The sequence below is a fragment of the Erithacus rubecula genome (genome assembly GCF_903797595.1).
Source record: "Erithacus rubecula genome assembly, chromosome: 26".
NCBI classification, from domain to species: domain Eukaryota; kingdom Metazoa; phylum Chordata; class Aves; order Passeriformes; family Muscicapidae; genus Erithacus; species Erithacus rubecula.
Genome location: NC_136678.1, coordinates 5,291,617 through 5,312,676, shown reverse-complemented (window position 1 = coordinate 5,312,676; position 21,060 = coordinate 5,291,617). Strand labels below are relative to the sequence as shown.

At 50.1% G+C, this 21,060-nt stretch overlaps 1 protein-coding gene across 1 annotated transcript; it reads right to left on the bottom strand.

Moving 5' to 3' along the window:
* Positions 1-3,489: 3,489 nt before the first annotated feature.
* Positions 3,490-10,855, bottom strand: IL10 (interleukin 10; the record flags this gene model as incomplete). Its single annotated transcript, XM_079327027.1, has 6 exons — positions 3,490-4,918; positions 5,164-5,229; positions 6,050-6,202; positions 6,396-6,458; positions 7,660-7,732; positions 10,848-10,855. 6 exons carry the CDS (start codon positions 10,853-10,855, stop codon positions 4,826-4,828), a joined length of 456 nt encoding a protein of 151 aa, XP_079183153.1. The 3' UTR covers positions 3,490-4,825.
* Between the last annotated feature and the right edge of the window lie 10,205 nt (positions 10,856-21,060).

The following is a 21,060-nucleotide window of genomic DNA, read 5'->3' as shown; positions in this document are numbered from 1 at the left end:
GGGGATGACAGTGCACCCTGACACACACCTGACACACACCTGACACACACCTGACACTGACACACACCTGACACACACCTGACACACACCTGACACACACCTGACACTGACACACACCTGACACTGACACACACCTGACACATACCTGACACATACCTGACACACACCTGACACACACCTGACACACACCTGACACTGACACACACCTGACACTGACACACACCTGACACACACCTGACACTGACACACAGACCTAACACTGACACTGACACAGGTGTCACCTCCATTTCCCTCCCTCCCCAGCAGAAATGTCCCTCTGGAGATGTTTCACCCTCACCCAGGCTCTCTCTCTCTGTCTTGCTTTCAGTGCCTGGGTGGATGAAACCCTGGGCTGTTTTCTGTGAAGCTGTTGGTACTAAAAGGAATAGCTGGGGCAGTGTGGGTGGTGGGTGAGAACAGACTTACTCACACGTGTTTTGTTGCCTGTAGGTTTGAAACCCAAATTTTTGGGGGCAGAGCTGCTCACAAGGTGCTGTAAATAAATCAGCAGAGAGGGCAGAGAGGTGCTGGAATTCTGTGGGATCAGGGGAGGATGGGAAAAGCAGCAGGAAGGAATCTGATTTTATTTGGGGAAGGTGAGATGGATTCACACTCATGGCAGGGGGCTGGAGGGAAGAGATTCAAGGTCCCTTCCAGAATAATTCTGGGGTTTTGTGGCTCCATCACCTTTGGGAAAAACACTCCAAGGGCAGCCAGGATGTCATATCTGTCCTGGGACCTGTGGGAGGTGATGGCCACAATCATTTGCAGCAGTGGGAGCAGAGCAGGGCCACCTGTGTCCTGCTGACTCCAAAGGAATTTGTGAAAGATTCACTGCAACATTTGAAATTTTCAACTAGTTAGTAGAAAGATAACCCATCTCTCCTCACCCCACCTGATTTATTTTTAGCAGCAAGCTTCCTGGTAAGGAAAAAAAAATATATACATGTATAATTTCTTGCTTTTGAGGTGATTTTGATCAAAGTCTGGCTCTGCTCCAGGTCCATCACTGGGAAGGGATGAATCACCAAGATCTCTGCTCTTATCTTATCTTATCAACAGCAGGATCTGCTGCTGCAGGGATGGAGGTGAAGCCCCTTCCTCCAGCCATGGGTTGCTCTGCAAAATCAGCTGATGGTTGTATTTTTCCCCTAAGAATTAGGATCAGGCACATCAGGGGATGTCAGGATTTCCTGGTGTGAGGCTTGGCCTGTGCACAGCTGAATTGCTTAATGCAATTTTCTGATGCTGGGTTTGTGAAAGATCCATTGGCATCAGGATTGCTCAGACCTGGGGCTGCAGGGCTGTGAAATTAGAGGTGGTGATGGAAATCTGTGAAAGCAGAAGAATGAGGTGTGATTTTTGCTCAGAGTCAGGTTCTCTCCAGAAATGGCACCATCAGGATGTACCAGGCCCATGGGAACCCTGCTCTGGGATTTTGGCAGCACCTTTTCCAACCAGGAGAGGCAAAGCTGCTCCTCAGTGCTCTGAAATCAGCCCCAGCAGGTTGTGGAGATGTGCCAGTCACAGCAGCTGGGCTCAGCATTGCAAAAGAGTCAGGAAACCAAGTTTCAGCTGGGAAAAAAAAGTGAATTTGGGGCAACTGCCAGGAAAGGAACCTTGTAGTCCAGTGAAGGAGAGGGTTTGGTTGCTTCAGGGTGTGATGAAATGGTGGAGAGACCCTGCCAAAGGCAGCAGGTCAGAATGGGAGAACTGCTGGTGTAAAACCTCTAAATCAGCACCCTGAGGGGCAGTGCCCGTGGTAATTAATGCTAATTAATGTGGTGATCACACATTCATTCACTGAGATGTCACCTGTGTTTCCTCACCTTGTGAGCTGAGTGGGCTCCTGGATCAGGATCTGGGTGATTCCAGAGCTGCCCACTGTGTCACCTGGATGCAGGTGAGCATCACCATGGCTGTGCCATCTCCAGCAATCCCCAGCTTGGGTGGTCACTCAGCCTCTCACCTGGGGAAGGATTTGGCAGCTCTGCAAAGCCCAGGCTGTGCCCCCCACTCCCCCTGGGGGTTTACATGCCCAGCTGGGGCTCACAGCCCTGTTTTTGCTGCTCCCCTGGCCTCTTTCATGACAAAAGCCCCAATTTCAGTCACATGCTGCTGAAATCTAGGACACAGGAGGCAGGAGCTGCGTGGGCCTGAGCTGTGCAGCCAGTTCAAGTTAAATAACAAGTGTTAACTACAACCACAACAAAATGAGGAAAGTTCTGAAAGCTTCTGCTATTCTAAACAAGTTTTAGCAGGGTTCAGTTGTTTTTAATTTTGCCCTTTTTGTGCTTAAGGTCCCTCATACCACCTCAAGGCTTGTCCCTGGTCCTTGTGGCACCCTGGGAGGATGAAGGTCATGGTCAGGCTCATCTTCCTCCTGATGTGACAATTTTTTTTTCCTGTTCCAAGAAAGAGGCCAGTGAGGTTTGGTTCCTCAGTGCCAGTACACGACAGGAGGTGTCTGTCTGTCTGTCCTGCTGGTTGAGGAGACACTTCCACCCTGCTGTCCAGCTGGGCTTCACCCTCCTCATGCTGGAGGTGATGAAGAAAGTGAATTTCTGTCCCTGCAGCAAGCACAGCAGTGGGTCCTTGTGGCTTTGAGGAAAGTTTCTAAAGAGAGGAGAAGCACAAGCTTCTCCCCGAGGCAGCCCCAGGAGGAGAGGCAGGATTTGGGCTGGACAAGCCCAGCCCTGGGGCAGAGCAGCAGCAGCAGCAGGTCAGGAGGTGATTTGGGCTCTGCTGAGCTGGCAGCTCACAGGGGGAGGGTGCCCAGCAAGGAAACCCAACTTCAGTGGGACAACAAAACCAGAAACCAGCTCTGATCTCTGCCACAACCCTGCTCTTACTGCAACAGCCAGACTGGCAGGAACTGCCTCAGCCTGGGGCTCACAGCAGCTTCTGGGGGCAGCAGCAGCAAGGGATGGGCTTTAGGGTGGTTTTTCCCCAAAACTCTGAGATTTTGGGCTCAGCTGATGTGCAGAGCTGCTGCCCACAGCCAGCACAGCTCAGGGTGCAGCCTGCAGGGACACTGGTGCCAGGATTCTGGCTGGAATTAGATTTGTGATGGTGCCCTGGATCTCCAAGCTGCCAGTTGGGCTTTCCCTCTGTTTTTGATTTATTTTTTAAGCAGTGCATGCTGGCACAGCTGTGGGCAGAGCTCCAGCAAAGGGAAAATGCTGCTGGAGCACCCGTGGGTGATTCTGTGATTGCTGCTCCCCAGTTCCTGCTGCGAGAGACCAGTGACAGGGATTCAGTGAGAAATTTGCTTTTAAATGTGTCACCTTCAGGTTTTCTCCCTTCCCTGGTTGTTAACACCAGACAAACCTCCCTGCTGGTGCTTCCCACCTGGATCTGTGCCTGCTGGGCTCCTTCTGACACCAGGCACAGCACCCAGTGCTGGAGCTGATTTACAGCCCTGCTCACAGAACAGGACAGAGGCTGCAGTCATTAGGGAGTCTTTATTAGCAAAAATAAAGGATTTCTCTTCATACAGATAAACAGGTGAACGTTCACCCAGTGGCAGGAGCTGATATTGTCCTTGGCTCCAGGGCTGTCCCACAACATCCAAGGTGTTTGGAGGGAAAAACAGGATTGGCCCAACAGGAGCTGAACGTGCCCTGGTTAGAATTTAATTTAATTGAAGTTTTACAATCTTTGGCTGCCCTTGAGGCTGAGCTTTCAGCAGGAGCAGCATTCCTGCTGGGAATATCCAATTCCTGCCACCAGAAACGTCCACAAAGAATAAATCCAGCCTAAAGAACCTCTCCTCAGCTGGGACTTGCACAGCAAACACCCAACTGGCAGTGTTTCATCAGGTGGGGGCCCTTCCACTTCTAAATATTAGAAGTAAAAGCCTCTCTGGGGGTTGTGGCATTTTCCTCTGGCTCAGTGTCCACCAGGGTGAGGAGGAAGCTGAGCCCTAAAATCAGCCACTGCTCCCACTGCTGCTGGGGATTAAAAATCCAACCCCAAATTGGGAGCAGCCCCACGGATTTGAATGCAAATTACCCAAGCCACCTTAAAATGGTGGTTAATTAAATATCCTCTAACTAAAAGAAAACAAACAGCAGTAAAACAGTGAGTAAAACCCAATCAGAGACTGGAACATACTAAGGTTAACTTTGGAAAGTGCAGAGTGGCTGCCCAGCAAGTCTGGAGGGCAGACATTGAGCAATATTTAATTCAGGTTCTATTAGAACCAAATATTTCATTCCTTTTACTAATTTTTTAGATTTAATCTGGACTAATCTGAAGTCTAAAGTGGAGTCAACCAAGCTGTTGCTGTGGCTTTTTCTCCTCCTAAGCATAAAACCACCTGATTGCATAAATAAATAGAGATATAGGATATGAGGTGAGGGTCATTTGCCTAAAATTAAATTTTGTTGAACTCAGAGCTGGCCTTGCTCCTAATCAGGAGGAGAATAAGCTCAGCTCATTGTCTGCCCTCCAGAAAAATGCTGCTTTGGATGTTTTGAAGCTATGAATAAAATAGCATTACAATAAACAATATTACAATATTGAATAATAAATAGTAATTTACAAGCTCATTGCTCCTCTCTTCAAAACATACTGTAAACATCAACACTGAGGTATTGGAAGTAATAAATAATAAATTCAACTATTCAAAAAAATAACCCTTAAATAGAATATTAAGCTGGAAGTTATTGACCTTAACTCTTGACCTGAACCTTGAGATAACTTAATTTGAGCTCTTGCAGCCTAAAGTGATTTTTAAAGAAGTAGCAGGAGTTGGTGTGGGAAATGGAGACCCGGGGTGCTCTCAGTTCCCTCTCCTCATTGTTAAGTATTTTTCAATGTAGTTGATGAAGATGTCAAACTCTCCCATGGCCTTGTAGATTCCATTCCTGTTCATCTGCAGGGGAGAGCCAGGTGTGACTGTCACAGATCCGTGATGCACGGTGCCAAATTCTGCCCAAATCCTCCTTCCATGGGCACCTCCAGCTCCTCTGCCCAATCCCCTGGGGATCCCAGACCTCCCACCCCTCACTGACCCCTCCCTGGATTTGTCATTGATGTGATTCTGGGTTCTGCTCTCCCTCCCCTCTGCCCTGTGGTGGCAGCAGGTTCCTCCCAGCCCAGCCCTGAGCGTGGCCTCACCTTGCTGAAGTTCTCCTTGATGTGCTTCATGCTGGTGCTCCTCTCCTCGCAGGTGAAGGATCTGTGCTGCAAAGGGACACGAGCCTCAGCCCCAGGGACCCTCCCCAGGGACTGCTGGGCTGGGGCTGTCCCCTCTCCTGGCCCTTGTCACTGCTGCTCCCTCCTTTCCTTAGCCCAGAGTGAGTGACCCCAGCAGTGACCCCAGCAGTGAGTGACCCCAGCAGTGAGTGACCCCAGCAGTGACCCCACAGTGACCCCAGCAGTGACCCCACAGTGAGTGACCCCAGCAGTGACCCCAGCAGTGACCCCACAGGTTTGCACCATGCCCTGCTGGACTGACCCAGCCCAGGCTCTCAGCCTGTCCCCAGCCCTGTGTCCCTGCTGCCAGCCCTGGGAGGGACAGGCTGTGTCCCATCTGACTGCAGTGATGGGCTCATGGCCACACCAGGTGTGACTGCAGCAGCTCCAGCAGCCAGGTAAGGGACAGATCTGCTCTGACTCACAGGGCTGCTCCTGCAGCATCCTCAGGGCACTGATGTGAGCACAGAGCCCACCCTGCATCCCTCCCTGTATCCCTGCCTGCATCTCTGCCTGCATCCCTGCCTGCATCCCTGCCTGCATCCCTGCCTGCATCCCTGCCTGCATCTCTGCCTGCATCCCTGCCTGCATCCCACCCTGCATCCCTGCCTGCATCTCTGCATCCCTGCCTGCATTCCACCCTGCATCCCTGCCTGGATCCCAGCCCCGCCCATCCCAGCCCCGCCCATCCCATCCCCGCCCATCCCAGCCCCACCCATCCCATCCCCGCCCATCCCAGCCCCACCCATCCCAGCCCCGCCCCACCCTGCCCCGCCCAGCCCCGCCCCGCCCAGCCCCGCCCACTCACGCAGCGCCTCATGGCGGCTCTCAGGCTCAGCAGGAGGTTGCCCAGGTCGCCCACGCTGCGCTGGTGCTGGTTGCTGCTGCTCATGGCGCTGGGCAGCACCTCGTCCATGTAGAAGCCCATCAGCTCCGACACCGACTGGCAGCCCAGGCGCCCCTGGGGACAGCAGGGAAGGAGGTTGGGGACAGCCCCAGCCTGGCTCTGGGTTTGTGCAAAGCCAGGCTGGAGCCCCCTGCCAGCCCCTGCACAGCCACACGTGTCCCTGCAGGGTGGCAGCAGCTGCTGCCCTTCCTTTGGAACTGCCCAGGGATGGGCAAGGTGAGGAGCTGCAGGGGAGTGAGATTCTTACCTTGAACTCCTCCAGCAGGTCAGAGCTGAGCAGTTGAGTGCTGAGATCGTCGTCTTTGGATTGCTGGGGGAGGATGGAATTAAAAAATGAGCTTTCTCAGCAGGGACTCAGCTCTTCCCATTCGCCCCAACCAGTGGCCCTTGCCTTGTTTGCATTTGGGGTCTCCCTGCAGCAAAGGCGAGCTGAGCCCTGAGCAGAGCACGGTGCCCCCAGGCAGAGGAGCCACTCTGGCCCACAGAGCAGCACGAAAATGAAATCACAACCTCTGTGCCATTGAACTTGTTACTGTGAAACTCCTGGGGCTGAGCTGGAGCCGCTGGCTCTCCCTGCACAGGCTGCTGCTGCCTCAGGCTTCTGCAGAGGTGTCAGAGCCCTGGAGCCACCCTCTGCCAGGGCAGGAGGGTTCATCCCCTGCTTTGGGCACCCCTAAAGTCTCCTCTTGATGGGGAAAAGGGGGTTTGTTCTCCTGCTGCAGTGGGGTGGGCTGGCACCACCCAAAGCATTACAAGCTGCCCTGAGAGATCAAAAAAATTCCTTCCCAACACTATCTGGGAGATTCACAGCCAACTCCACTCCTAAAATCCTGGCTGTGTTCGTTTGATGACAAACACAAACCATGACATTAGCTTGAGATTTCATCTGGAGAATTATCTTGTTTTATTGCTAGAAGACACTGGCATGGGCTAAAGCAGCAGCAGAGCTGTGGCCAAGCAGCTCTGTCAGAGCTGAAGCCGTGGCAGATGCTCTGAGTGCCTCCAGTGCTTTTTGCATCCCTGATGATGCAGAGCAGGGACCTTGCACAGGCACCAGTGCAGGTGTTCAGTACCTGCTGTGCTCCTCCACTCTGGGCAGGTTTTGTGGTTCTTTCAAACCAAAAAAATCTGCACCCAAAGATTTCCCTTTTAGCCTGGCACTGACCTCAGCAGGGCTGGACCTTGTTGCTCTGAAGCAAAAACGATTTCCTCCTATTAATTCAGTGATTAACTTGGTTTGCAACATTTTGAGGGAAGTCTGGCTAGAAAGGTTCATTATGAAATCTCGAGTTCATTGTCATTGAAACTAGGAAGAAAAACCTTGCAGATTTTCTCTCAGTGAGAAGCAAAACCGAACTTCTCTTGCTCACCCTTAACACAGAGCAGCCAAATCATTTCTGCTGGGGGGAAGCTCTTCCTCCTCCTCCAGATCCCAGAACTTTGCAAGAAAGGCAAAACCAGAAGACAAAAAAAAAAAAAAAAAAAAAAAAAAAAAAATTAACGATACTTACAAAATAATCCTTGATTTCCTCAAACTTGAGCCGGATCTCCTTGAGCCTGGCAGGCAGGAGCTGGGGGAAGTGGCTGCAGGAGGGCAGGGCGAGGGCAGAGCCCAGCAGCAGCAGCAGCAGCAGCAGGGTGGGCACTGCTGTGCCCCTGCAGCAGCTCCTCATGCTCTGGGGAAAGGCTGCTTGCTCCCCTGTGCCTCAGCTCTGGGTCCCACAGGAGGGGACCGAGAAGATCTGCAGCTTTCACCTTGATGGAGCCCCTCATTTATACTCTCAAAACATCGCTCCGTTTCCTCTCCCCATTTCCTGAGCAGCAATATTGGGGTTTTAAGTCATTCATTAAGCCCAAATGTCACTTGGGTTCCCGTCAACTTGGGTTTCCTGTGACCCCCCTCCTCTCCTCACACCCCATCAAATTTTTTGTGCTTAGACTCTGCATTTTTTTTTTTTTTTACATGGCTTGTTTCTTGTAAATTTAGCTGTGGCTGAGGAGGAAAGCTGCAGAGACATACAAAGAATCCAAGGTGCTGCGTGAGGTTACTTTATTCTAACAGTTCCATTTTTTATTTTTAGATGAATGTTGTATGGTTAGGGGGAAAAAAAAAAAAAGTGTTGCTAGTTTTAAATCTCAGTAGCAAACCTGCAGAGAGCATCACTCAGCAGAATTGCTTTTCATGAACTGTACAAATTCTCTGTCTCTTCCTTTGGCATCCTAATCTGCAAACGCACATCACCATCCGAAATCCTCATTTTTAATTTATTTGTTTTTTGTTTTCTTGTTTTTTTAACTAATGCACATGTCAGCTGAAGCTGATGTGAATTTTCACTGCTCAACAAGCTCAGTTTGTTCTCCCAAACATCAGCTGGGTGCCAATGGGATCAGAGGGTCCCAGGGGAGGATTCCAGCCCTGCTCTGGTTCCTGGTGGATCCTCCAGAGCAGCATCAGGATTTGTGCCATTACTTTGATGCCTGGCATTAAAATGCATGAGCAGGTCATCAAAATTCATTTTCCAGGCTTTTCAATCTTACTTTATTTCCTAGAAATGGGCAGCAGCCCCATCCCAGCAGCAGTGTGTCCTGTCTTAGCTGGGACTTATTGTCCCAGCAGTGATAAAAGTGTCCCCTGTGACGTCCCCATTTTCCGCTTCCCTCTCTTTTCTCCACTCTGTATCTGTTTTAGCCCACACCCTCTGCTTCCTTGGGATAAAGATTTCACTTATTTATTCGGGAATTTGGCATCCAAAAAAAGTGAGAGGGGAGATAAATTTGGATTTTCTGAAATCAGGAGATTTTCTTTGCAATCCCTCGTGTTATTTTAAATAGTTCATTCTTCCAGTAGGGAAGCCTTCCTCCATTAGGGAACAAATCCCTGAAATTCTCATCTTCTTCATCACACTGATCTGCTTTCAAGTTGAATTTGTGAACCTCTGAGAGAGAATTTATTGCTGTGAAAAAAAAAGCTGGAGAAATGCAAAGTATTGTTTGTTCCTGCACACTGAGAGTTTTTCACTCTATTTTTAGGAGCAGGAGAGAGGAATGGTTGGCATGTCCACGTGCAAGAGCAAAGAAAATTAAACCCCAGCAACTGGAGAGTCTGAGGCAGGGGAAGTGTGGGATTTTGTGATTTGTTTTCCTTTTTTTCTGTTGGTATTGTCTCTCCCAGAGGTGATGGGGAAGCTGCTCCTGGGGAATCACTGCAGGAACATCAGTGCAGCTGAATCATGGCCTGGGTCATGCTTTTGGGGGCCCAGCTTTGTTCCCCTGCTCTAACACAGCTGTGGGGTTTTTCCTCTTGACTGTCAGCAGAATCCATCAGAAAGGAGAAGAGCACAAAGCTCAGACAAAATTAGCCCTAAACTCAATTCCCACAGGCAGGACCCCACCTTTCCCTGGGACCCCACACTGGGACAGGTTTTTGCTTTTTTTTTTTTGCATTAAATTAAACCAATAAATTTAAATCAATAAATCTTCAGTGGCAAGACTCAGATGGCTGCTGTGCTTCATCAGGGTGTGGAAGCTGCTGTGTGAGGTGGGTTTGTGCAACTCTGGGTGCTCAAAGCCTGGAGCTAATCCTGCTCCCTTCAGGGGAGGATGGAGCCCCAGGCTCTCCCTGCAGTGGAAAAGCCTCAGCTGTGGGTTTGGAGCTGGTGTGTTTGTGGATACATGGGAGAGGGGCTTTGAACAGAACAAACAGAACAGAACAAACCAGAATAAACAGAACAGAACAGAACAGAATCACCAGGTTGGAAGAGACCTTCAAGATCATCAAGTCCAACCCAGCCCTAACACCTCAATAACCCGTGGCACCAAGTGCACACCCAATCTTTGTTTAAACACACCCAGGGATGGTGACTCCACCACCTCCCCGGGCAGACAATTCCAGCACTTTATCCCTCTTTTAATAAAAAACCTTTCCCTAACATCCAGCCTTGGGGACGTGCCCTGGCAGCAGCAGGATCGGAGCAGAATTTGGAGCCTCCTTCCACCCTGCCCATCAGCTGAGCGCTCGTTTCCAAACCTCTCTTATTTTCAGCCACCCGGGCTCTCCGTGAAGTCACCTGTGACATCCCGAACGTGCCAGGCAGCGGCTCCTGAGCGGCTCCTGCAGTGTTTTGGGGCTGTGTTTTTGGGGCTGTGTTTTGGGGCTGCGTTTTGGGGCTGCCAGCAGCGTCAGGCAGCCGTGCCCGTTCCGCAGAGGAAACTCTGGCGTGCGCAGGGCGATTCTCTGCCTCGCTGCTGTGTTTACCTGCGCTTCCTCTGCCTCGTCAGGGATCTTGACGCTGCAGTTTCGCTGTGACTCAGCCCTGCTGAGCGCTGTGGAAAGGCGGCGGCTGCGCTACTACACATCATGAATGAAGAAAACACCTTTTTCCTAAAGAGTGTCCGGGCGGCGTGGGCGGAGCGCTGAACCTTTAGGAAACGCGTTTCGTCCTTGCCAAGAAGACCGGCTCAGGAAGGAGAAAAGTTACTCAAAAGCCGCTTGCTGTGCTTCTACCCCACCTCCCGCAAACCTGTGACGGCTGCGGGTTGGCAGGAGCAGCGCACGCTGCTTCGCTCTAAAGCACAGCCCCGTGGCTGAGCACTTTCTCCACCATGTGCCACCAGCAAAGGTTGGTCCTGGCCGTGCTCCTGGGCAGCGTTTGGGGTTGGTGTCCTCAGGTGCCGTCACTGGAGCAGGGTGCCACCTCACCTGATCATTGGCGGGGCTTTTCTTACCTTGGCAACGTTTGAGGAGACAAATTTCTACTATTTTTTTTTTTTTTTTTTCCTTTTTGGTCTCTACGTTGGTTTTTGGATAGAGGGGTGTTGTGTAGCACCATCCCTGGAGGGATCTCACCATTCCTGAAAGGGTTTTACCATCCCTGGAGGGGTTTTATCATCCCTGGAAAGGTTTTACCATCCCTGGAAAGGTTTTACCATTGTTGGAGAGGTTTTACCATCCCTGAAAGGGTTTTATCATCCTTGGAGTGGTTTTGCCATCCCTGGAAAGGTTTTACCATCCCTGGAGTGGTTTTACCATTGTTGGAGAGGTTTTACCATCCCTGGAGAGGTTTTACCATCCCTGGAATGGTTTTGCCATCCTTGGAATGGTTTTACCATCCTTGGAATGGTTTACCATCCCTGGGGAGGTTTTACCATCCCTGGAGTGGTTTTGCCATTCCTGGAGTGGTTTTACCATCCTTGGAATGGTTTTACCATCCCTGGAGTGGTTTTACCATCCCTGGAGTGGTTTTACCATCCCTGGAGTGGTTTTACCATGCTTGGAGTGGTTTCACCATCCCTGGAGGTGTCCAAGGAACACCTGGCCGTGCTCTGGGCTGGTGACAAAGCAGGGATCAGTCACAGGCTGGACTCGATGATCTCAGAGGTATTTCCCAGCCTCAGTGATCTGTGATTCTGTGATTTTCTGTCTATTCTAGCTGTAACTTGGAGGATCCCCTGCATTTCCAGGCTGCCACAGTGGGGTTGTCCTTTCTTTCCCTTTCAGAAATTCCCCATTTCTCATCCCTCCTGGACAATCTGCTGCTGGTGACGCCCTGGGGGAAGTGGGGACTTGGTGGCCTTTCCTTCACCCCGTGTTTGAGCTCTGACATTGCTCTCTCAGCAGCCCAGTGCTGGTGACTAACAGTTCCTTGTGAAGCACCAACTGCTCTGATTTGTTCTTTTTTTAAGAATTTTTCCTGCTGATGGGGCGTGACGTGGGATATTTCACATTTAGAAACCTGGTCAGAGCTGGTGGCGTGAGTCACACTGACCTCAACAGGTAAATGCCAAATTGCTCTTTGGAAATTTGACCAATGTCAGCAGTTTGTCTTGTCCAGAAATGGGTTATTAATCATGGATTGGTGTCATTGGGACTTCACTGCTAATGTGACACAGACAGAGTGTTACATAAGGAGTTCTTAGAAAGGTCCAGAACTTCCACATGATCTAAATTAAGCTGGAACTCTCTGGAATTGTCACATGAAAGAACCAAGTGATGGAGACCTTCTCCCCTCTGCAGGTTCAGTTTTGGTGACAAACTTCACTGAGAAACATTTACACTTTTATAAACCTCCCAATATTTGCAATTCTGTTGCAGCCTTAGGCAGAGATGAAATAATATCCAGATTTAATATCCCTGGAATTCCTCTGCCAACCTGGAAGGTTGAGCTGTGCTTTATTCCCTATTTCCCACGTGTTTTGCCATTTTAAACCCCTCTCTGGGGTGTGAGGTCAGTGATGCTCCCATCATCCACACAGGGCTTTTCCCAATCCACAAAGCAAACAGAGCTGTTGTTGTATTTTCATCTCTTTTATTCTGCCCTGAATAAAAGACAGTTTTAGGATGCTCACAGCATCATCCTTAGAAAAACCAGTTTGGAATTTGGAGTCTCAGGAGTGAGGACTGTGAGTTTTCCTCAGGTGAGTTTCTTTGCAGACAACCAAAAAGTGTAAAAGTATGAAAAAAATCCCTGAATATATAATCCATTGGCCCAAATGTCACCTGCACTGCCTTTTAAATTTTTTGTTTTGGCCTTCTACAGAAGGAATTTTGAGCAACTCCTGCCCTGAGCAGCTCATTGCACAAGTGTTGCTTGGAGGAGTTTCTTTTTTCTAGTTCTGGTATTGCTTGGGGTGGGGAGAGGAGGGAAATGTGGGGATCTTCTGGTGAACATTGACTTTGTCATGATTTATCACCAAAACTCTGACCAATAACACAAGCCCAGCCTATTTATAGTGCTCTGGGGTCATAAGACAGAAACTCCTTATCACGGTTTGAGAAATCAGAGGAGGCCAAGCTGCTGCTCAGAAGCTCTGGGGTGAATTTCAGAGGCAGCTTCACTCACTTTTGGGGTTTTGGGGTGGTTTTTGTGCAGAGGGCTTGGAAATCCTGGGTTTTCTTTGCCACCCCACAGCGAGCAGTGAGGTTGGGGATGCTGCAGCATCCCCTCTGCTGCCAGGGGATTTTCCACCTGCTCCTGCTGATCTTTCTGCTCCAAAAGCTTTGCTGTGGTTTTGTAGATCAAAAAAAAAAAGACCCACCACAGGAGCTTTTTCAGAGGTTTCACAGGGTTTTAGAAGTGTTCAGATTTCCCTTTTCTTTCTTTTTTTCTTTTTTTTTTTTACAGAGGGAATAGATGATCCATCCTCCTTCTCCTAACAGATATCTTAATATGGAGACCTAAAGAAAATCATGGAATTATAGAGTGAGTTGGAAAGGACTGTAAAATCCATTTATTTCCACTCCCCTGCCTTGGGGGCAGAAATTGAGTTATAAAAGCAGCATAGTTTAATTGAAATCCTGCTGCTCCCCATGGGGATGGGGTGTCAGCCCCACTCCTGCTCAGAACTGCTCTGCTCCAGCTCCCTCACCCATTTCCCTGGGATTTATCTTTCTGTGGAAGCTTGAGGAAGATTAACTCATTATCAGCATCAGGCATTTATGTCTCTGTTTGGTTATTGCTTCCCTGTCACTTTTGAGGACTGTAACTAGGAAGTGGAAGATGAAGTTGAATGATGGAAAACCCCTTTCACTGTTTAAAAATAAGAAGAAAAAAAAAGAAGAAAAAAACATGATCTGAAGCAAACTTCCTCTGCTGTCGGGAAAGGAGGGATGGGAACTTCATCCCTGCTCCTCAGCAGTGCCTGCTGAAAACACAAAGTCAGGTGAAAAGCCAAAATCCTGGCAGAGCCCCTGACTGACAGGGATGGGCAGAGGGGGCTGTGCAGGGAGGAAAGAACCTTCAGTGAGCTCAGGGCACAGGAGGCCAAGCTGCTGCTCCCCATGTGAGCTACCCAGGGTGAAAAAATCCACCTTGGGCCAGATTTTCCAGGAATTTACACCCAGAGGGAAACAAGCAGTGCCCAATTTTCCTGTTTTTCGCCCTTCCCTGTGGATGTGTTATATCAAACAAGGCAGGAATCCCTGGAGCTCAGTGCCAGCCCTCCTGCTGCCCATCCCTGAGCTCATCCCACGTGCATCCATCCCAAAAGCAGCTCTGGCTCTTTGTGAAATGGACAGGGGAATGTGAACCCAAAAGCGAAACCCGGCTGTGCACGGGGCAGCAGCGAATTTACTGAAACACAGCTTTCAGTTTTGGTGAAAGCTGAAGCTTGCCTGCCTGTTGGAGTGATTCATCTGCTCCCCAAAAATGCTCACCCCCAAACGGGGCAGCCAGCTCTCAGTTTCTCCTTCATTAGGTGTCATTTGTTGCCTGCAGTGTCAGCACATTTTGCCCTCGGGGGCTGGGTGGGACTCTCAGATCCATTGGCTGCTCCAGCCCCACGTTTTCCATCTAAAGATCTTTTTGGGAATAGGGTTTGGGGGTGGTTAGGAGTTGGTTGTTGGTGATCTGAAGTCTCCTCCAGCTTGGGTGATTCTGTGTGTCTGGGGAGTGGCTTCTGCTGTCACAGCATTTTTTAGTTCTCCAGAAACAGGGATGGGGGAGGCAGAGCTGCCTGCAGGGGAGCTGCCCTTGGACTGTGATGGGTGATTCCCTCCCCTTTTTGGGCAACCCCTGAGCTGCTGCAGTGTTTGGATGAACATTTCCCAAATTCCCAGTGGGAATTTAAATCCCCAGTTGGTCTCTGAACTGATCAAGGGTGAGTTTGGCTCCCATGGGCTGGTTCTTGGGGGACTCACACGGACACAGAGGCAGCACCTGAAACCCAAGTGCTGGATAGGTGAAAAAAAAAAAGCGCTTTTTGAGCTGAATTATTTAATTCTAAAAGCCTGAAATATGCATTTCTCTGTGGGGAAGATGCCATTTATGATAACCAAAACATGAGTTCATATTTTGCCAGAGCAGAGGAAACAATTATCAAACCTTCCACACCCCCCGCCCTGGTGACTAAATGAATTTTCTGCAGAACAGCTGTCGATGCTCGAGATCCTCCACCACGCTTTTCCTCTTCCTCAAAGGTGAATCTTACAAGAGAAGGGGAAAAAAAGAAATTTTTTAAATTTTTTTTTTCCCATTTTTTTCCCCTTTCAGGGTGAAATCCTGTGGCAGCAGCAGCAGTGCTGTGAATCACAGGGTGAGTGTCACATCTGGGCTGGCAGGAGGTGACACAGGTGGTGGCACTGCTGGGACAGGTCCCTGACAGGGCCAGGACGTGCAGCAGCAGCCCAGGGCCACCCCAGCATGGGGGACATGTCCCTGTCCCCTTCCCTTGGGCTGGGCTCTGACAATGGCAGGAGGAGCCCCAGAGGGACAGCCATGGGTGATGCCCTAAATCAGGAGGATTCAGGCATTGTCCTGGGTGAGGGACATTGGTTTGGGGTGAGGGACATTGGTTTGGGGTTAGGGACATTGGTTTGGGGTTAGGGACACTGGTTTGGGGTGAGGGACATTAGTTTGGGGTTAGGGATATTGGTTTGGGGTTAGGGACATTGTCCTGGATGAAGGACATTGATTTGGGTTTAGGGACATTGTCCTGGGTGAGGGACATTGGTTTGCATGAGGAACATTGGTTTAGGGTTAGGGACATTGGTTTAGTGTTAGGGACATTGTCCTACATGAAGGACATTGGTTTAGGGACATTTTTCTGGATGAAGGACATTTGTTTGGGGTTAAGGACATTTGTTTGGGGTTAAGGACATTGGTTTGGGTTTAGGGACATTGGTTTGGGGTTAAGGACATTGGTTTGGGTTTAGGGACATTGGTTTGGGGTTAAGGACATTGGCTTAGGTTTAGGGACATTGGTTTGGGTTTAGTGACATTGGTTTGGATTTAGTGACATTGGTTTGGGGTTAGGGGCATTTTCCTGAATGAGGGACATTGTCTTGGATAAAGAACATTGTCTTAGGCTGAGGGACATTGTAACATCTTCCACAGGACATTATATTGGATAAAGGACATTGTTTAGAGGTTGGGACATTATTTTGGATAAATTCCATTGTTTTGGGCTTAGGGACATTTTGGGGTGACTGGCACTGTCCCAGGCTCTCCAAAGCTCCCCAGGCTGGGAAAGGAGCTGCTCTGCTCCCCCTAAAGCTGCTGTGAATCTGGGCACTGGGGAGCTCTGGGCAGGAATCCTGGAAAGCAGCTGAACTTCAGCTCTGGCTGTCCTGGATCTTGGCTGAATAAACCCACATTTCCCCCAGCCCAGCCCGCCCAGAGCAGCACCAGTGTTTGAATTTCAGAATTATTCGAGTGGTTGTGGCTCGAAACGTGCCTGAGCAGAGGGTACACGCTGTACCTCTCCCAGCACCTCCTCTCTGAGTGTTTTCTGACTCATTTGTTGAGTTTACCGAGAAAAACAATTTTTTTTTTTATTTTTTTTTTTTTTTTTTTTTTTTTTTTTTTTTTTCCTTTTTTTACTCTGTCAGCAGCGCTGCAGAGCTGGGGCTGGAGCTGGCCCTGGCCAGGCTTTCTGCCCATAATGAGCTGCACTAATTAAGAGAGAGGAGCAGTCTGATTGTCAGGGCTGGCAGAGGACATTTCCATGACACTGCCAAGCTCATGGACACAGTGACCTCACCTGCAGGGAGTTTAGTGCCAGATCAGCACTCGAGGGTTGGGCTCTGCCTTGGGGGAACGGGGATTTCTTGACAATTAAATATTGATTTTTCAGGAGCTGAGAAGTGCATTTCACTTTTCCATTGACACCCAGCTACGCAGAGGGCTGCCTCGGATTACATCACTTCAGGTGTCACAGAAACTGCTCCAGTGCAGAAAAAAACAAGCTGAAACATTTTCTTCCGCTGCAGAAAACGGAATTACAACTCTTTGACTGGGGTTTTGGTGAGTTACAGCATCATCAGGGCAGGTGTCACACCCCACAATTGTTTTGGTTTCACGTGGCCAAGTTTTTGAAGATCTTTTCCTGAAGGAGATCAGGAAAGGTTCCTGAGCCCAGATATTGCTGCTGGATGTTGTCATTAAGGCTCAATTCTTCCTCGATGAAAATTTCTGGGAGCACTTCTCTCACTCACGTTCTCTGGCTCTGGGGATCTGAGAAAAACCATTATCAGGCTCATATCTGAAATGATGGTTTGCCAAAAGCTGCTGTGAAATAGGGGAGATGACAAAGAATGTCAAACCAAGGCTGGGCTGTTGAGTGTTATCAGAACTTCTTAGAGCACAGAAAGTGCCTTGAAAGGCACTATTGAAACTGCCTTATCACCCCAGACACTTTACTGGAAACCTGCTGTTAAATGTGAGCTGGGACCAGTCCTTGAGAGGGGATCAGAACAGCTCAATGACAATTTCTTAAAGGATTTTTTTTTTTTTTAAAGAATGAAATGAATGATTCGAAATAAATTATTTGAAGTGAATGATTTGAAATGAATTATTGGGAATGAATTATTGGGAATGAATTATTGGGAATGAATGATTTGAAATGGACAACTGGGAATTAATTTGGATGTGTGGGGGCAGCTCAGGAGTGACAGTGGCAGTGACAGTGACAGTGGCAGTGGCAGTGACAGTGACAGTGACAGTGCTGCTGGGCAGGCTCTGGGCACACAGTGAGCTCCAAGAGGCTCCTTCCTCCCAGCTCTGGGATATTCCAGCTGTGATTTCCAGCTGCTCTGGGATATTCCAGCTGTGATTCCGCAGCTGCTCTGGGATATTCCAGCTGTGATTCTCCAGCTGCTCTCGGATATTCCAGCTGTGATTCCCCAGCTGCTGTGAGATATTCCAGCTGTGATTCTCCAGCTCTTCTGGGATATTCCAGCTGTGATTCTCCATCTGCTCTGGGGATGTTCCAGCTGTGATTTCCAGCTGCTCTGGGATATTCCAGCTGTGATTCTCCAGCTGCTGTGAGATATTCCAGCTGTGATTCTCCAGCTCTTCTGGGATGTTCCAGCTGTGATTCTCCAGCTGCTCTCGGATATTCCAGCTGTGATTCTCCAGCTGCTGTGGGATATTCCAGCTGTGATTTCCAGCTGTTCTGGGATGTTCCCTCTGATCCTGGCTCAGTCCCTTCTGTGCCCGTGTGGTGTGGGACTGCTCTGCTCACCACGGATTTTGCATAAATGATTTCTCAGATAAGTTAACGACACAGGGATGGATGAGTTTTGGTTCCTGGTGCCAGGACAGTGGCTCACCACGCTCTCTGCTGCCTTGGCTTGTTATTTGGGCCATCACTACCCTCGGAGTGCCCTGTCCCAACGTGCCTGCCATGAAATCCCGAGGGAGGAGCCCTCCCCTGGTAACTGGAAGTGTTCTGGGGAGAGGAGAACTTTCCCTGCCCCATTCCCAGAGCTGCACTGCCCGAAGGGTTTAACTTTGCCTGGGGGAATCACTTCCCATTTCACTGAGCTCATCTGCAGAGTCACAATGCTGGCTTTCAGAAATCCCTGCTCCTTCTTTCCCTCTTCCTTCCCAGAGCCAAGAGGGATCATTTGCTGGTTCATTGAGGGCATTTTCATGCTGCTGGAGCTGCTGGGCTGGTGGCAGCCTGGGGAAAGCCAAGCTGAGGTGATTTTGCTTCCATCTGGGTTTGGTTCAACATGTGCTGATGGCTTTAAACTGCCAGAGGGCAGGGATGGATGGGATTTTGGGAAGAAATTTTTCCCTGTGAGGGTGGTGAGGCCCTGGCACAGCTGTGGCTGCCCCTGGCCCCTGGCTGTGCCCCAGGCCAGGCTGGACAGGGTTTGGAGTAGCTGGGACAGGGGAGGTGTCCTGTCCATGGGACACGAGATGCTGTGAGGTCCCTCCCAACCCCAACCAACCATTCTGGGAACTCTGCTGGTTCCACCCCACCTGCTCTGAAACGAGAGGCTTTTGGCCATCCCCCATACCCAGCACTTGGGGTGCTCCATCACCACCATTTCCCAGACAGTGAAACCCCCAAATTAACATTTTTCTGGGTTGTCCCCCACCCCGATGGAATTTTCCCCCTGCTTGCCCTTGTGCTGCTGGTTCCTTTGCTTTGCAGAAGGTTGGTGACAGCACAGAGGGGCTGAGGGGCACGTGCAGAGATCTGTGAAGGCCCTGGACCCCCATAACCCAACATCTCCCCCCTTTCCTGCCCATCCCAGCACCTCTCCTCCACTCCCCCACATCTCTTCCTTGCCTTCTGGCACTTGGCTGACCCATCCTGGGAGTCAGTTCAGTTACCAAAAGGAAAAAAGAAACCGAGAAGAAAGCAATCCTTTCATGTCATCTGCCATTTACATAATGAAGTAAGAGCTCAGTGCCTCTTGCCTTGTTTCCTCTCCCGGGCTGGGTGTGCTCCCAGTGCTGCCACTTCCTCTGCTCCCAGCACAACCTCTGCAATTCCAGCCAGCAGCTGGGATTTGGGGGAGGAAGGTGGGGATTCTGTGCTGTCCCAGATCCCTCCAAAACCTCAGCCAGGGCAAATCCACCCTGCTGCAGCCTGGCCCTGCCCTCATTCCCAGGTGGGTGCACCTGGGGCAGTTCCAGCATCCCTGTGTGCAACACCCTGACTAGCCTGGGCAGAAAATCCATTTGCCTAGTCCTCCCCTGGTGACAGATCTGAGCTCAAGACTGAGCTTGGTTATCAATAAATTCATTAGTCACCCAGCAGCTCCCTGCAGGACAGCCCTGGCCCACAGGCACAAGGTGCTCCTGCATTGCAGCAGGGACATGCTGGGGCTGCTGCTCCCAGCAGGAACCATCTCCAGAGGCTCTCTGCCATTGCAGGGGGGACTTTGCCACCCCAGTGCCCTCTGAGTCCCAGAAACCCCGGGGAGTTCATTTAGCTGCACATTTTTGTTTGTAGACCCAATGAAACTCTCTGCAAAGGGGCTGCAGAAACATCCAGAACAGCCTCAGAGCCAACACACAGGCTCTGGGGTTTGCAGCACTGCCACATCCCTGGGACAGGTGCCCCAGCTGACAATTCCTGCTTCCCTGGGGCTGAAATGTTGGGAGGAGAATGTGTTTGCTCCTTGGCTGTGTTGACCAGCAGGGAAGGTTGTGGTGGGATGATCATGGGTGTCACCAGGCTGGGGGACTGGGGAAGGTGTCAGTGAAATCTCTGTCTGGGACAGATTTGGACTGTGAATGATGATTGCCTAAATCACCTCTGACCCTGGAAAACTCCTCTGCCCAGGTGGGAGCTGTGTGCTCCAAAACCCCTGAGCTGGAGTTTGTGTGCACAGGATGGAGAAACACCCAGGAGCTGAGAGTGGGAGCAGCATTCCCTGAACCTGCAGGTAGGATTCCCTCAACCTGGCACCAGGATTCCCTGGAGATGGCAGGGGAAAGCTTCTCATGCCAGCATGAGGATGAAGATTTGAGTTCCACCACTTCTACCAGGTGCTCTGCAGAACTGGGACCTCTGGCACCCACGGGCTGATGCCACCACGAGCCAACACCAAGAGAGGAGCTGGGAATGGTCTGTCCAGGAGGGAACTGCCCCATTTGGGCTGTTCTGGGGCTGTGACCCCCAGGATGGGCCCTGGCTTTGGTCACATCCCTCTTGCCAAGAGCAAACCCAGCAGAGGTGCCAGAGTTCCGCCTCCAGAGGTGAGGGAAACACCTGTGGGGGAGAGAGCTGGTCCCTTGCACCAGCTCATTAACTCGGCAAATTACAAAGGGAAATGCGTGCTGGGAAAAGCAAGAAAAATCCCAAAAGTTAATCCAAGAGTTATTTCCTCCTGGTACTGGGATAAAAAGGCCTCCTGGAGCTCTCCAGGTCGGTGAGAGAGGTGAGCCCACACCCAAAGCAAGGTAAGGAACTGAATTTATCCCCTTGCTCTATGTCCTTTTGGCTATTCTCTCTATTCCTACCTCTGAAATATTATTTTCATTAATAACCTTAATTTTCAGTGCTAACAAAACTTGTGTTTGCCTGATGCTATTCCAGAGGGAAATTGTTTTCTTTTGGGACAAGACTTTGGGGTCTGTTATTTTCAGTCAGTTGCCTCCTGTTGCTTCTGTGCCATTAGACTTAAAGATTTAATTTCACTGTAGTTCTTTTTCAGATAGCTTTTTTTTTTTCAG